The 18,172-nt window shown below is 25.7% G+C and overlaps 2 protein-coding genes across 2 annotated transcripts in view; both read left to right on the top strand.

Moving 5' to 3' along the window:
• LOC114120902 (rhodopsin-like) overlaps positions 1-18,172 on the top strand; it is a 108,598-nt gene that overhangs the window by 23,545 nt on the left and 66,881 nt on the right. The window lies entirely within an intron of this gene.
• LOC114120901 (sensory neuron membrane protein 1) lies at positions 146-17,996 on the top strand. The gene is made up of 10 exons (XM_027982986.2): positions 146-310; positions 792-992; positions 11,812-11,969; positions 12,042-12,189; positions 12,478-12,732; positions 13,989-14,206; positions 14,450-14,604; positions 15,221-15,336; positions 15,484-15,615; positions 17,514-17,996. Exons 2-10 carry the CDS (start codon positions 885-887, stop codon positions 17,688-17,690), a joined length of 1,467 nt encoding a protein of 488 aa, XP_027838787.1. The 5' UTR covers positions 146-310; positions 792-884; the 3' UTR covers positions 17,691-17,996.

Here is an 18,172-nt window from a genome sequence, read left to right on the forward strand (position 1 = left end):
TATTATACCGCTGTATAATATTTGTAGACGCCCCGACCGTATCCAATACCGTATTCCACGCGATCGTCTAAAAAAATATACCACACTTACGTGGATCCTTGAAATTCTTTGACCTAAGAATCGGTTCACGTAAATTGCGCCGACCATACGGGCCAGTAGTAGTCGGTCGGTCGGTCCGTCCGTCGTTCGGTCAGTGCTCCAAAAATTTGGAGTTGTCTTGTGACACATAGGCTAAAAGTTGAAAAAATTCACATAACACTGTGCACTGCGAATACACTTTAACAGCTTCGCTGATTCATTATTTCGTTTGGTACGTAATATACAATTAAATAATTTCTATACAGTCCGTATCACGATTATTATCATACTGGTTTTCTATTGAAATCATAACACTATAAAACTCTAGCTATCAATAGTTCAAATTGGTTTACTGCCATTTGGTAAGACCAAGATAAAGAAAATTTAAGACGACAAGTTCACCGTAACTCGCGCAGTAGTCCGGTTTGAAAATTTCACTCTTTATTCCATGACCGGCAAAACATCTTTAGTCGCGAATAATTTATTGTACGCCGTAGTGCCGTACACGGGATTTATATGGGGCATGCCAAATTACAGTAGCACCAATCGATATTTTTATATCGTATCGATTATCTTTTCGTAACGAACAGCCCTTAATACCTGCTACATATTATTATGAGCATGATCCATCAGACGGTTATTCTTAATACTATGATTATTGTATAAATCTGCCAATTTTGAATATCTTACGTGACACAAACCTCTTATTATAGCTTTACATTTTCAAGTGACTGCAAATCAGATATTTGAAAGCAAAGCCTAATTTTATTTAGTGACAACGACGACGACGACTTTATCCTATCAATATGGGAGCACCGACGCCGCTTACCGTTATTGGTATCATATTTTTGTTGTTTGGCGTTTTCGTCGGATGGTTCGCTTTCCCGAAGATGTTACACAAAAAAATATTAGAGGTAAGAGATTATCTACAGATAATAACTACAATAAATAAAAAAAAAGATAATAATATTTCCATAGGATTTATAAGTATTATTTTTCTCAGATGAAACTTGTATTTTTAATTTAATATTTCAAAGTACAATATTGTAATATTTTGAAAAGTGTTGTATGTAAATCCAATATTGAACCAATAGTTTCTTGTTTACAACTCCTAATAAAGTTCTTCAAGCCCAGATTACCACGGTATAATACCATAATATTACAAGTGATATTCCTGTTACTTTATTCCTTTTATCTAAACTTTAAATTTTTGTAAATAAGAAACTATTAAGTACGTACAGGTACATATAGGTACATAAAATTTCGCTCCTAAAATTAAACTACATTTTTAAATTATTTACACCTGGAATGTATTTAGTCGTCTATATTAGTTAAAATTTTAATCTTTTTAGTATTTATGAAAAAAAACAAGATAGTTTATTTTATTCATTTGTCCTGTAATAAAATTGCTTTTAACATGAAAGCTTAATATGATCGACTGTTAATCTACATTTTTTTATTTATTGATCTATATATTATATTTTCTATATTGGTGAGTTTAGGGATGGGTTTTTTGCCTTAGTCCATTATGCATATTTTCCGTTTCATGTGATAAAAACTAAATACATATTTATAATTTGAATATGATTTATTATATATTATTTTTTATAAATAGTTAATATTATTTAAGTAGCAATCAAATAAATCACTTAGATATACTACAACTATTATGAACTAACTTAAAAATATCTTTTTTTAAGAAACTTCTCAACACTGTATTAAAATAAAATATAATAATAATAAATTGTAACATAAGAACTAAATTTACAAAAACATTTCTTTTAATATGTTAACAAATTTGTAATAGACTTCACCAAGTTTCCGAGTGTGAAAAAATAGTTTTACTAAAAACCCAGCTAAATGAAACAAAAAAACTGCTCCTAACAAAAATGTGTTTTATTGAATGATGAAAATACTTATTGGCTAATAATAAAATATCACCATATGAATTCACGTAGTTCGAAAATAAATTTTAGCATTATAATAAAATTATGTATATGAATAATATAATGTTCGTTAAATATAAAAAAAAATATAATGTTAGAAAAATCAAGTACATAGAAAATTATTTGGATTGACAATTTGAAATATTATTTTTTAACATGTCACGACATACAAAACCACGACTGAAAAACGAATGCGTCATTATTAATTAAGAAACGGTCAAGATAATTTATGGGAATCAATAATATCTAAAATAAATATTTCTACATTTCACGCATTATATGAATTATAACAAATATATAATAATAAAATTGTTTAGGTATATTTTGATTGAAGTAAGAAGTATTATAATATTGGTTTTACAAATAAAATTTAACCTTTCATGATCATTATTTTTTGATTAATTTTTAGGATAGAATAAATGCTAAAAACACTAGTTTTTAATAAATTTTCTCAGATAGGTAACGACTAAGAATGGATTCTACAGAATATCTCTATATTATTACTTTGAAAAAGTAATTTTTCATTCTTCCATTAGTTTTTCTTAGTAACTAGCTTGTATGGAAAAAAACAGAGAACTGTAGAAGAAATGAAAAAATGTAAACAGAGGCGTATTTAAACAAACTCTACTCATAATAAATTTTATATTCGATGGTTTATTGTAGTTTTCAAATTAAATATTAGAAATATCTCTATTCTGTGTCAAAGTGATCGAGGCCAGACAACAGTCTAACATCCGGTCACTGTATAATTCCTATGAACAGATAGTTTCTTAAAATAATAATTTCCGGTTTACTGCATTTCTAAATTGTCTGTTTGTAAAATTATATTATTAATATCATATATTAATAAATAAAAATCGATTGTAAAACTGGTGGATCATTACTTCAAAATTCATATTAGCAACATGGCATTGTAGATTTAAATAATACCAGTTATACTCCATACATATAAGTTGTAACCATAGGTAGACATGTTTGTTGCGCATTACTATAGTAATTACTAACATTATTTTTAATTATATAATACGAACCAATGTCATTATTGAAATAGAAACTCAAACAAATATTGTTATAATTTGGATATAATCAAGTGTTATTGACTTTTATTTTATTTTAGGTAAATAACATACGTTTGCTCAAAGAAGTATTGTTAAGTATTACGCTTTACTTAGCATTAATTCGATTTAATTACATTTTTCCCATTTACAATTTCTCGTCAATTATTAGTTACAATTTTACAGAAAAAATGAAGATGTATGTCAAAAAAAAATTAATTATCCTTAAATACTTTCAATTTTAGTTGCAATGTATCGACTACACGACATTTGTTCTAAATCCACTAAACAATGTGTACTTGAAGGTTTTATTGGCCAACAGAGTTCATTAATTATAGGACGCACCGTAGAACCACATGAATAAAAATATTTTGCGAATCCGCATGCACCGTATTTCAATACGGTCGAAAAAACAAACCCACTGCAGTTTCACATTCTAAAAATATTTTTAACACTAAAAGTTTGCATGTCATAAAATTAATTAAGATATCGCTATATCGGTGTAAAACTATGTTGAAATTTAACTATTATATTTACTAACTCATATCTAATCATAAAAGTAGAAATAGTAGGATAATTAGAACTTAACAAAAACTAATATGTAATTTACACACAAAACAAATAAAATTATATACATATTAATTGTTATGGTTACGACAACTCAATTGACAGATATAATTTTGTAAAAAGTTAATTCCATTTAGTTTTACACTGACAACGACTATTTTTGTTGTAGGTACCTATTTATGTATGTATTATTATTAGATAATTAGTTATCAGTTATCAGTTTATTACTATTTACTATTTAGATTTAAAATAATTTATATAAATGTTAGTGCGACACATCTTTAGATTACGCTATTTTCAGTATTACCTATCTAATATTATTTTTATTTAACTTAAATAACATAATATATTGTATTTAGACAATACAAATTTAAATAGCATGTGTGGAGTTACGTGCTTAAAAAAAAATTATATGTGGAGTTAGGGTGATGTATCATAAAATGACCACGGCGCATGCGTAGTTCGGTGTACCATAATTATTATAGTCCTGTTATTACTATAATCACGTATATTTGAAGTTCAAATACCAGTGAATTTAAACAAATATTTATAATCGTTTTATTATTATTATATTTTAAATGCATCAACATTTTATGCTATGTTATTAATTCATAATTTACAACTCGAATTATAAGTTAAATATTTTAATTTACATAATATTATCAATTTAAAAAAACTATAAAGTTATACAGAATGCACGACTTCAAAAACCAAATAATATGTATTATGCGTACTCTGTGATGTATTATGAGTGTTCCTGAGATAATAATAGTGTATGCCTATAATGAAGCTATCTGTTCATACATTAATACATAAAATGGGTCCCGTTCAGTTTTAAGGTTAGGCAACCTGGTGTCCATCAAACTCATCATTAACCCGGTACCTATATAGCATTATAGCACCTACGAATATAGGCAACTAAACATTTACCTAATTTATTTGTACACTATTATTACCATCTATAAATTCTGAAAAACACTGTCCAATCTGTAAACTTAGAAAACGTTTTTCCAGATTATATCAATTAAATTTATTTTTATTCATAATTGAGTCTCAATTTTATACTGTAACTGTACTAGTCATGCGCTGATCCTATAACATTTTCTAATAAACAAAGAGCGTTCATGACTAAAGTAAGTTGTTTTATAAAATGTATATAATTATTTTTTATCAAGCAAAGGATATTATTGTTCAATAACTATATAAGTAGGAATACGACAAATATTGTAATGAAATAGGTTAGGTACTATTATTTTATTTGAATTAAGTACATCTAGATATTTTCGTCAACTTTATAATAATAATATATAGATACTATATAGTTACGACATGTGGTCGTTATAAAAGAAGTTGAATATTGCACAAAACGTGTTTTTGAAGTAGGTGTATGTACACTTTTTTTAGTTACTACGAATTCGAACCTTAACAAATATATGTATACAACTGTTCTTTTTTTTTTTAAAAAAAAACGCGGTATTACGCCTTGTAGCATTCGAGTAGTACATGCTTATTGCTTACGCCTGTTCAAAGTAAACTCATATGAAGCGTGTCTACAATTTTGGATAGAATTGTTTTTATATGAATACCTATTATTGTTTTGGTTACAAAAGAATTCCTGATAGCATGTATATTTTAACTGAAGTGTCATATCAATGAATAAAACGTATAATTGTATACACGTGTCTAAGTGTAAAATACGATATTTGATTTTAAATATAGTCGTTTATAAATCAATATATTATTGTACAAAACATATTTTCAGTGGAAAATTGAAAAGTAATGTTAGTTCTGGTGAAAAATTATCAACAATCCTCCCTTTTCTAAATTATGTATTACGAGATGAGCTCTAATAAAATAAGGCAAGATTAAACATTTTTTTTTAGATAATACATTATTACCCATATAAATATTTACTTGAAAAAGCTCTTGGTATCATTTTTAAGCTAAACCAAATCATAATTTAATATTAAAATTCAGAAAAACTCAAATATAGAGTATTAGAAACTTTTTTAAACTTTAAATATGAACGACAAAAGGTTAATAAAGAAGAAAGATAAATTTAAATATCAAATAAAATCATTGTTAAACTGATACTTATGTATGTGAACCTACGTTAATATTCTAAAAAAAAAAGTATAACACTAGGAATACCTAGTAAATACCTATGTCTAATTAATGATGAAAAAAATATATTTTTGAATAATTGAACTTTATAATTTGTATAATGGAATAACAGCGATACTATGTAAATTTATCGATCGTGATATTAAAAAACAATGCAATAAAATCAGAGCATTGCATTCTACGTAAAATGACCGTTACACTATAACTGAAACCAATTACATTATTTTTAGAAATCATAAAAACAAATACAAAAAAAAAAAAAAAAAACAATTGAAAAAAGGTAGGCAAGTGGGAACCGCTGTTTTTTTATACATTGGGTGTCTAGGTTTACTATCAATAAGTGTGTTCAATTTATTTGAATTCAAGGTTATATTATCGTTGTATGCGAAAAACGATTCTGAACAGAAACGATCTATCGGCCTAAATCACTAATTAGTATATTTCACGATACGTTTTTTTTTTAACTTACTAAAATAGTATATAGATATTAATAATATTATTATTATGTGCCACTTTATTCCTATCATCGAAACTTAAGATAATTTAACGAATTTACTACAACCATTCGCAATTTAATTTATAAGTATCCAATACTTTTAAAAATAAAACATAATGTGATATAGCATAATATATGTGCATTTCCTCTTGTTCACAAATCATTTTCCTCGGGTAGAAAATTCATATGGCAAAATATAATATTATTTCGTACTAAATGTCTAAATAGCAGATTTCTATACCCTTTTTTGTCTCATTGCAAATTAATTTGTCACTGGTAGTAACTAATGTGGATGGTGCTGAAAGTCACTAGGAGTACCTGGTGTACCGAGTGACGATGTTGCCGACAATATTACCATAATATGTTGAAACAAACGCGGCAAGGCTGAATATTATAGAATTAAAGCGTTCCTTTGCTCGCGAATTTCCAAGTAGAGATACAATACAGGTACCATTACAACACTATTAAAACTCATTTTTAGTAGTATATAATATAATGTTATTCATAATAAAATAAATTTTTTTCCCTCACATAATAATATTTCCATCGTCGCTCTTTTTAAGTACCCTTCGTTATAATTCATAAATTACATTGTTATCTATTATATATAAATTAACGAACCGTTTAATTAAACGAATTTGATAAATAGTTATTTCAAAGTACCTTGTGTTTATGGTAAAAAATCACATCATTATTGTAGATTAAAAATAATTGCTGGTTTTTTTTTTTTTTTTTTAAAGTTTAAAACATTTAACTCTTGAAAGAAAATATTTAATATTATATGTTATTTGTTTTTATTGTATATATAAACTGTGTATAATAAATAAGTCTTATACACATTTTTACATTGTACATAGATGATCTTTTTAATTTAGTAGAGTCAATTAAACATCCAATTGTAAACTACTGACCTGAAGATTTCTTTATTAACTAAATATTATGAATAATAAACTTATTGCATGGCTATACAAGTTATATCATAAATGTAATGAATACCAGAATAAGTAATTCAATTTTTTTTTGGTTCTATAAAGCTTAAGTATTATTTAATTACATTGATATTATTGTTTTAAAAAATATATATTTTATGACCTATATTATAAAAAATAACTCTAATTTATACAGCATACAGTACATTTTAATACTGTGTGTATTCCATTTTTATTTTTGGGATATTTACCTTGATTGTTTGTTATCTTCACTTAAAAATTAAAGTTTCTTGTAAAAAATACTTATCTATTTTCAATATATGACAGTGCAGGTTTTATAAGCTAAATACAATCATACATATAAACAATATGATTTTTACAATCGAGTACCTAATAGTTAACATTTTGAAAATATCTCGGCATTCGTCATATTATGTCAGAATGCGGAAGATCATGACACATTTTTATTTATTCTATTTTCATCAGTATATATATATTTAAAGTTACCTAGATAAATTATAATACTGGAAAGACACTTAACTTGATCCTTTCAACTTAAGGATTTGCATAAGAAGCTGAACCACGTACTTCACTCGTTAAGGTCACTTCTATATTCAAACTTAATATTACCTCTAAAACTTATTTTATATAATTCCCCTACATCTAGCTCCTATAAGCGTATGAAATTCTGAGGTTCTGCTAAAAACTCTAATAATAAAATATTATCCAAATCTTCCAAAATATATATCCTTATGATCAAAGCTCCCAGGTTTTTTCCAAGCAATTCATTAAAATCTGACCTTAAAAATCTGCTCAATAAATGAAACAGCTAGATATTTATTTTAAGTTTAGTGAGTCAATAAATTTAGGTAACTGGTATGTGTAATAAGAAATTAGCCGGTATGTTGTTTGAATTCTGATAGTTAGTTAGACTTAATAAGATTGTATTTCTAACATTTAAAAATATCATTTAATATAATTATGAGTTAAATTGGAAATATTCCAAATTAAAATAATATCAATTTACATAATATTATTATTCAATAATTAAAATATATTTATTAATTGTTTATTGCATTTATTATGTATAAATTAAAAAATATATAATATACTTGGATAAGATAAATTTTATATGAGGTTATTATACTAAATTATTAAAAAGTATAATAATGATTTTTCTTATTTTAAACATAATGAATCATTATGCAAAAGCATTAAATCAAAATACAATTTGAATTATTGAAATAAGGAATTAATTTATATTATTTTTACTTGTCTTCTTTACAAAATACTTGTAGTAAGCCTTTACGGTTCATAGCGTTCAATCAGACCCTCCTCCTTTAATAGTATTCATATTTTAATGTATAATGTATATTGTATATATTTTCATTTCTTAATTTATTTCTTCAGTAGAATTTTCCAAACTCACATATTTGACACTCGACGAAACAAATGAATATGCATAATGATTAATTTAGTGTGTATAGAAGATTTGGTTTTAGTTTATAGTTGTAAGTACCATTATATTAATAGAGAAAAGATATTTCACTAAAAGTGTACTAATTAATAATAAGTATAAATTACTTTAAATATTACTGTAGACTATAAATTATAAAAATGGTGAGAACATTTTTTCATTATTACAGTTATTTTGTACAACTAATATATCTGATTTTCATCTCGTTTTTATTGCAAATTACATATTTTATTAATTTCAGTTTTAAAATATAAGTAAATATATAATATTTTATGTCAAAATTAATCAAAATATTTTTAAACATTTATTGTGAATAGAAAATAGTAATTTAAGCAATAGTAGAATTTTTCAAGTATCTACGTTATTATAATATTTTTTATAACCATGATGTTGATGCTGTAACAATAAAAAACATATTTTTTAATTAGGACAAAATTACTATAATTTAAAAAAAAAGAATTATTATTTTACTCATAATTTGTAAATACCCCCATTGATCACAATTTGAACTTAATAGCTCATAAAAAATGAATACATCTCTATGCTAAACCATTTTTTAAATTCCTAATCAAAAATGTGAATAAACTTATTAAAATATATTACAGTATTGAGAATAGATAAAACGAAGAAAAAGCTAAAAACATAGATAATTTTAAGTTTTAAAAAAATAATAAAATAATACAAAACGAGTTAAAATATTTTGAAATTCGTATTATGTCTAGAACATTTTAATCCGATGAGCACTCCGCTAAAAATACCTTCATAGTGAATAAAATATGTACAAGATTTATTATAATATAGATTATATACTCACTTTTGGTCTACAATAATGTTAATTAAACAAAATACAATTTCTTTTTCTTTTTTTTTTATAAGTGACGAATTCAATAAAAATTTTATATTTATATATTATACTAAATTATGTTTATAGTAATGTTATTTAAATAAAATTGGATTCTTGGTTCAAATACGTCTTAAATTTATCGTTGATACATTTGTGTTATTGTAATTTAAACATTAATTGTATTATGTGTAAATAGAATATTCGTTGGTAAATAAAATAGCTATAGATTAATAGATTATGCATATTCATAGTGATTTAAACACCAAGTATTTTTGTGTGATTTTTCGTGCGGAAATAATTATATTTTTTCAGCATTAAAGAGTAAATGTATTATAAACTCATCTGAACTATAATGGCAAAAGAAAAATCAACTATATTGTGTAATATAATTTTATTAAATTGCCATTAGTCATAGATAGGTAATAAATAAACATAATAGATAAACATAAAATTAATATAAGACGATTGCACACTACAAACATTTTCCACACCCACCAATAAACATTATCAAGACGCATTTTATATTTATTATAAATTTTAATATTTCAATTAAGAGGATGTACCTGGATGAGTTATCTACATTTTACTAACGTACAATATTGCAAATTTGTCTTCAGAAAAATCCATTTTATGCTTTAATATTGGAGTCAATTGACCTATTATCAAACTTTAAGGTGAGAATATTATCTTAGCCATCCCATAGGCTTTTATTGGTATTTTAACTTAAAACTAAGTTTTTCCTATGTAAAATATTAAAACTTTAAAATGCTTATAACTCAGTTTAAAATTAAAATATCAATAAAACCTACGTGATACCCTTGATAATATTCTTACCTTTATGTTGAATAAAATGTAAATTTACTCTACTATTAAGGCAAACAATATATAAAATAGATTCTGATTAACTCAAATTTGCTACGATGTACCTACGTTAATAAGACGAAGACAGCACATGCTAATACTATGTACTCTTAAGTCGTTACTACTATAATCAAATAATCAATGACGGTTTAAAAATCTAAATTCGCTTAAAATACCGTAAAAATTCTCTTTAAATGAAAAATGTGTGAAATTTAAATAAACGTTACTGCATTTTTATAAACACAATTTATGTGCATTCAACAACAATTTTCATATTGTTTATTAGTTTTAAATAACAACAATCAAGTTCATAATAATTTATCGCACTTTATAACAATTATAGGTACCTACTTTATATTATATTACTGAAGTTTTGTATTTTTACTCTTAAATTTCTACTAGTTTTTTTAACACAATAGTATATTAGTAACGAATAATTAATAACCTCTGATTGTATCACTGTGTTGTTTATTATTTCTGAACTACGATGGTTGCAGATGACTCTGATTACCTAGGTAGTTGGTATATATAGATTTTCCCTGTACTGTTCGGGACTTCGGGTTATTAACGGCTGGTCGTTTTTTTTCGCATGCGCTTCGCTATCCGGATGGTGATATCTTCACAACTTTGGGTTTCTGTGCACTGACTTAATAGATTCAACGTAGACTTTACGACAAATTTACGCTCCGTGTACGTTTATTTCATTTAACATGATTAACTCGGATCTATACGTCCATTCATCCAATAGAATGATCTAGTTTCGTATTTTATTTGTTACGTCTTCTGGGAGACGATATACTATTGTTGCAATTTATATTTTATACGAGGTTGAGACATACGCATATAAAAAGACGTACAGCGCTTTTGTCACCATAAAAAGAAAATCAACTATTGATTGTGAGAGCTATAGTATGCAAAAAGATTTTTTGAAATAAAAAATATTCATATTTAAATTCTTCCAACCACTTTTTTATGTCAATATTTTTATGTACTTATATAACCTTTATGTAATTAATTATTTTTATATAATTGTATTAATTTATAGGTGCCTATAACGTAGGTATAATAAAAATAAAACAAAAATAACATTATATTATGTACACCGAAGCATAGATACAATATCACGGATGAATGGCACATCCTTCAATTGATTTCATTTTTAATTTTAATTTTTACTCAGCTTTTTCAAAATATTAAATTTACATTTAGTTCTCACGTTGGTAAATGCAATTAATATGGATGTGAGACGAATACAATATGTGTCGTTTAAATATTACATACTACCTATTACATTTTAAAAAAATGTTGTACACCATATGAATTTAAATAAAAATATACCTAATATAATTATCAACATGTTTACTTGTCAAATAAATATTATGTTTAAAACTTTTAATTAATTTAACGAGACGTAAAATTGTTTTTTTTTTTTAGAGTAAATCATTAAATCCGAGATCAACTATGCGTCAGATGTGGTCACATCCTCCGATATCTGCAGATTTTAAAATTTATTTATTCAACGTAACTAATCCCGAAGAAGCACAAAAGGGTGAAAAAGTCATACTTAAAGAAGTCGGACCTTATGTTTATCAGTAAATTTACAAATTTATATTTCACATTAAAAAAATTAACGAACGCCTTACAACATACATTTTGTAATTTAGTGAATGGAAAGAAAAAGAAAACTTAATAGACGATATCAATGAAGATACGGTTGAATTTAGTTTCAAAAACACTTTTGTGTTAGATGAAATGTCGACGCTTCCATTAACTGGAGATGAAATTTTAATTATGCCTCATTTGGCTATGATAGTATGTTTTATTTCGCATATTAAGTAAGATACTCGTAAGATTGCTTAGGTATAAAATAAATTATATATTTAAATAATAACTAAAGATTATTTAGTTACTTATAATTATATATACAAATACACTAATATTATCATCCTTTTAATGCGATTTAATTGTTTAATTTTTCAAAGTATGTACCTATGTTTATATTATTCTATAATCTATGTTTAAATAGCAAAAATTAAACTTTAGCCTTAAGTTTTTATATTTATATAAATAAAACAAAAGTTAACTTTTAACTTTGTGCAGGGAATGGTAACAATGACTAAGATGATAAAACCGGCTGCAATAGGTTTGGTAAATAAAGCAATTCCTTATTTGTATCCAGATCAAACTAGTGCATTTATGATGGGGACCGCTAACGATATCATGTGGAATGGATTGGATATTAATTGCACGTCCGGAGAGTTTGCAGCCGTTGCTATTTGTTCACAGATAAGGCAAAATTCGGCAAGCTTACACAAAATCAGCAAGGATCATTTCAAATTTTCATTATTCGGAGTGGTATGTTATTAGTTATTTCAATCAAATATTATAATGAACAGCAAATTAATTAAGTACACTTAAATTAATGATTCGAAACCTTAAAAAATTATTATACAGTATCTATACCGATAAAAGTATGCCAACTACCCAATGTTTTTAATTTAAATCTCGAGTAAAATAAAACAAAAATGAATAATATCAATACTAATGTGGCATTCACATAACGTAATTTTAATAAATAATCTATTCGTAAATTAAACATTATTGGGTCAGATCACATATTATCAATGTTCATAAAATGGATGACCGTTTCACGAAAAAAAAATATATCTTCATACGTAAAAATAAATAAACTAGAATTATAACATTGAAAAATCAAAATAGTTATACTTTAATAGGAATATTATAATAATACAATACATTTTTATATCGCATAGACGCAAACAATTAAAATATATGACTTTATTTCCGCATGTATCTATAGGTATTTATAAGCTAATCCTACTATTTCCATTAAACAAATATGTGGTACCTACTGAGTGATAGTAAGTTTTATTTTATTTCAGTCTTCTTTATACTTCTTTTTTTTAGTTTTATCTATCATGTATCGATTTTACCAGTTCTAATTCAGTCTGAATATTATTAATATAAATTCGCATTAAAAAAATTATAATATATAAGATAAACTAACAATTGAGACTGTAAATACTTAAAGTCGTACATTTATTATGTATTTGTAATACTATTAAAATTTTAAAATACATAAATACAAAAATTATACATAGATACTCGTGAACTTTTCGATATATTTGATTTCGAAATGAATTTAAATCAAGACCATTGTAAACAGTACGTATGTATACAATGTTTTTTACTTCTGCTATTATAGCTATACATAATTCAGTATTTGTCTAACGGTATTGTTTATTCAATACATTGAACATTGAACATTTTACCTATCGACTTTGTGTTAATCTAAACCTGAAAAACAAATTATTAGTTTGTGCCGAAACACGTCAGAATAAATCGCTACACACTATTCTCTTTTGACAAATCCGTTCGTTATTATCTTTTGACGCAACGTTGTGCACAGACCTTGAAAAACGTAACAATCAACGCCCAAATCGTTTTAACCGTTGACGGGTTTTGTCGGAATGCACTGAATACAGTCGAATATATCTACGAAAATCCGTGGATCAGCCATTGGTTTAAACAGCTCTGTGATAGTTACAACTTATTATGATTTTATTTTGTTGCATTTTGTTTTTACCCAGAAAAATGGAACCATCGAGAGCAATCGTTATACAGTGAAACGCGGCTACAAGATGTCACCGTTGGAGGTTGGACAGGTGGTGAGATTCAACGACAAACACAAAATGGATGTGTGGCCCGGCGAAGAGTGCAATCGGATATACGGGACAGATACCACGATATTTCAACCATTTATTACGCCGGACACCAATCTGGCCAGCTTCAGCGGTGACATTTGCCGGTACAGTGCACTTACGCTATATATTATTCTTAGTGTATGTCATGAATATTCCTTAGATAAAACACTTAAGTTTTTAATATATGAATGCTAAGAAAATATAATAATCGTATAAAACATTTAAAAATAAGATTCCTACATATACGAGGTATCAGTAGTAACATACTACTAATAACTCGTTTTTCTTTTTATTTATTAGTTTAAAATATTACTATTAATAATAAAACAATTTCGATCATTTTTTAGATCATTAACTCCAGACTATTTACATGAAACAAAGTATAATGGATTAAATGTGTTTGAGTATTCGGCCGTATTAGTAAAACCAGAGGAAAAGTGCTTTTGTTTAAACCAAAAAAAATGTCTAAAACAAGGAGCATTGGATTTAACAAATTGTTCAGGTCAGTTTTTTTATATTATATAATATTATAAATATTAAAAGTATTAAGGAATTTACAATTAAATTTTTAAAAACATTTAAAACGCCAGAGAGAAACAACTTTTATTTAAAGTGAACTTCCCACCGTGTGGGTTGCCAAAATACACAGCATACTAATCAATAATCAAGCACATTACATAGTTTTAAATTTATAATACAAGTGGAGCTATTAATTTCTAAAATACATGGTTTAAAATTTAACAAATGACAAAATATTTAAATAAGACTCTTAGACTTACATGGATCAAAGCAGAAAAGAAAGAAAACAAAATTATTAATATACGAATATAAATGGTAAAATGAATCCTTTAAAATATAAATAAGCATATTTTAACAAGATCATCAGTAACAAAGTTTTACGATCGGAAGAATGATTTTTAGAATCCTGAGGTTGTACCTCGAGTTCCAATGTCTCCAAACCTAAGTCCAAATACTTCCCAACTTGTGATACCGTATTGCTGCAGAAGACATGGAATGCACGATATAAATTGGCTATAGAATTTTAAGATCATAAGATAATGATTTAAAAATAAAATTATACATTGCAATGCCTTAGAGTTAATTATTATGTTGTACAGGTGCTCCTATAATTGCAACTCTCCCGCATTTTTATAAATCTGAAGAATATTTGAATAATGTTGATGGACTAAGTCCCGAAGTTGAGAAGCATAGGATTCAAATGTACTTTGAACCTGTAAGTAAATGTTATTTGCACTATATCCACATGGCACAAAATTTAAGTTCAAGTTGTAACATTATCTATATTCTATAGCCGACTATAGGTAGCTAAAGTGTATACTATTAATAGTACTGGATATATAATTATATAATATTTTTATAGATGACTGGTACCCCATTATTGGGTTATAAACGTTTGCAGTTCAATATTTTTTTGAAGAAAGAACCAAAAATAAACGTTATGAAAACGCTCAACGAAGATGAAAAACTAATACCACTGTTTTGGGTTGAAGAGGTAAATTAAATTGTTTATCAAAAACTATATAAATCTTTAGACTTGTTAGAGTGGTCAGCTCCCATTTCGCCGAATTTATTTTTCGCAGTTCCATTTCGCCGAATTTATACTTATATAATTAATAATTTTTTTTAAACTAGTTAAAATTATTCGTTGTGTTTAATTAAATAATTCTTTCATTTTGAGTTACAAAATCTCCTTCCTATCTTAAAATGAAGATCCAACTTCTTTATAAATCTATAAAAATAAATAAGTAAATTTAAATTTAATGTAGGTATCTATAATATATACTTTATAGTTATCTTTATATACATACCAATAAATTAAACTATCTATAAGTGCGGTCGTAGTATATTATTAAACATCTTTAATATTTAAATAATTTTATCTTAAAAATCGTAACTTTTCTTTTAATCATTACGTATATAGTACAATATAATTATTATTTTTAAATTTAAATTATTATTATTTCGTATTTTAAATAAATAAATAAATAAGTGTGGTCAAAAGAGTAACGCTCTGCAGTATAGTAGGTCACTATAATAATTGATATATTAAATTTGAATCTAATGATAAGTATCATTGTATACGAAAAACAATTCTGAACGGAGATGATTTGTCAGCCTAGAATATAATTTACAGTGGTTGGTATAAAAGATGGTTTATGTTTTAATGGCCTGAATACACCAAAGTTTAAGGTCTTTTATAATTATTGTTAGTCAAACTTATGGAAAATCTTGTATTCTATTTTCAACTCTTAGCCACTTATACAACATTTTTTATGAATTATACCTACAAAATAATTTGCAAATATTCATGATTTTGTCGAATTTTTGTCAATATTTAAACTTCAAACACTAATAAAAAAAAAATTGTGCTTATTTGTTCTTATAATTTTTGAACTCAACCAAAAAATTTTAACGATATTTATATAAAAAAAAACTAAACAAAATCAAATATTTCAAATGCTTATAAATAGCATTATAATAAGTGAAATATTTTGAAAATTAAATTATGTAAAGAAAATTCCAATCTAAATAATTGGTGAAATTTTCAAGTACCTACCTACAACTTATACTTTTTGAATTATAACAAACTTAAATTCGTTTGAGGATAAATCGTTACCGTTACGCAAAATTTTTCCTATAAAAATGCTTAGAGTTTTCTCTATATAGCTATTTGAAGGAAAACTTATGGCAAACTTACTGTTGAATTTTTACCTGACCTTAGATAAAAATTTTTATAATTTTTTAACTACAAAATTACTTGCAAATTTTCACGATTTTGACATATTTCGTAAAAACTCAAACTATAAACGCTCATAAAAAAAAATTGTGACTAACAATCTTTGATTTGTTTTAACCACAATAAGAACAAGACACACATATGGCACTGGCTGTGTTGTTAACTTTGTAGTTATCGCTACGTCGACACACTATTCATTCTACTTTTTTTATATAATTTTTGAGGATTTATCAATTGATAACTTCAGAATTAAGATAGTATTATAACATTTAAGTCCGCAATACACGAGGATAGTTTTTCAAGAAAGGATAGCAAGCTAGCTATTCTCAGCACCTATCCTGGCTTAAAAATGCTAGCTCAAAAAAAAAAAAAAAAATACATAACCGTGTTTTAAGAAAAAATTATTTGAAAATTTTGCGAAATGGGTCGGCGGCAAAATGGGATTAATTTGACGGTGAAATGATACCGTGGCGAAATGGGATACGAGTTGTAGAACTTCAATTTATCTACTTAGGTAGTTAATAAAATCTAGATTTCAAAGTTACAACTTATCTTTATGATGAACATAATTATAATGATTCAGTTCACAAAATATTATGTTTTACGAATAATTAGGCATTTATTAAAACATGGTTTTGTTCGTACAATTACAGGGAGTCGCTTTGAATAAGACGTGGACGAATCAAATAAAAAATAAATTATACTTGCCAATTACAATCATGAAATACGTTAAATACATATTTGTGGCTTTTGGTATCGTTTTCATTATATTGGCAGTGGTTGTCAACTACAATAGTGTTAAGACGACGGAAATCACACCAAAATATTAGAATACAATGATCGCAAAAAATAAATAAATAAATACCTAATACTTTATATTAAGTTAGACCTCACAAAAGTAAACATATTTTTATTGTTGTACAATATTATGAACACTGGTGTTCACGTTGTAAATATATTTTTAGTTAAAAAGTGATTTTATAGGAATAAACCAATTATGTTCAAATATTTACCAACTATATACTTGACTATTACTATTTATTTTAAAATGTATTTTATTCATTATGCATACTATAATATAAAAGTAGCAAGAAGAGTATAAAAACAGTATATTAAGTATAAACCGATTTGTAATACACATCACTTAACAATAAATATTTTGTTAGTTAAAAATTGTTTTAGTTTTAAAAAGGTTTATCAAACTTTTTAGTAGATCAGTATAAATTTATAATGTATATTCTGTGTATGTTAAATTGGTATCATTAATATGATAATTATAACTATAAATGATATTATAATTATAACATAATTT

Source organism: Aphis gossypii, chromosome 3 (assembly GCF_020184175.1).
Source record: "Aphis gossypii isolate Hap1 chromosome 3, ASM2018417v2, whole genome shotgun sequence".
NCBI lineage: Eukaryota > Metazoa > Arthropoda > Insecta > Hemiptera > Aphididae > Aphis > Aphis gossypii.

What these genes read in the sequence shown, in the direction of transcription:
- LOC114120901 (XM_027982986.2), top strand. Translation starts at nt 885, where the DNA reads ATGGGAGCACCGACGCCGCTTACCGTTATTGGTATCATATTTTTGTTG. An exon ending in AATTTTCATTATTCGGAGTG is followed by an intron (nt 12,733 to 13,988) that starts GTATGTTATTAG and finishes GTTTTTACCCAG; the next exon opens with AAAAATGGAACCATCGAGAG. An exon ending in TTCAAATGTACTTTGAACCT is followed by an intron (nt 15,337 to 15,483) that starts GTAAGTAAATGT and finishes ATATTTTTATAG; the next exon opens with ATGACTGGTACCCCATTATT.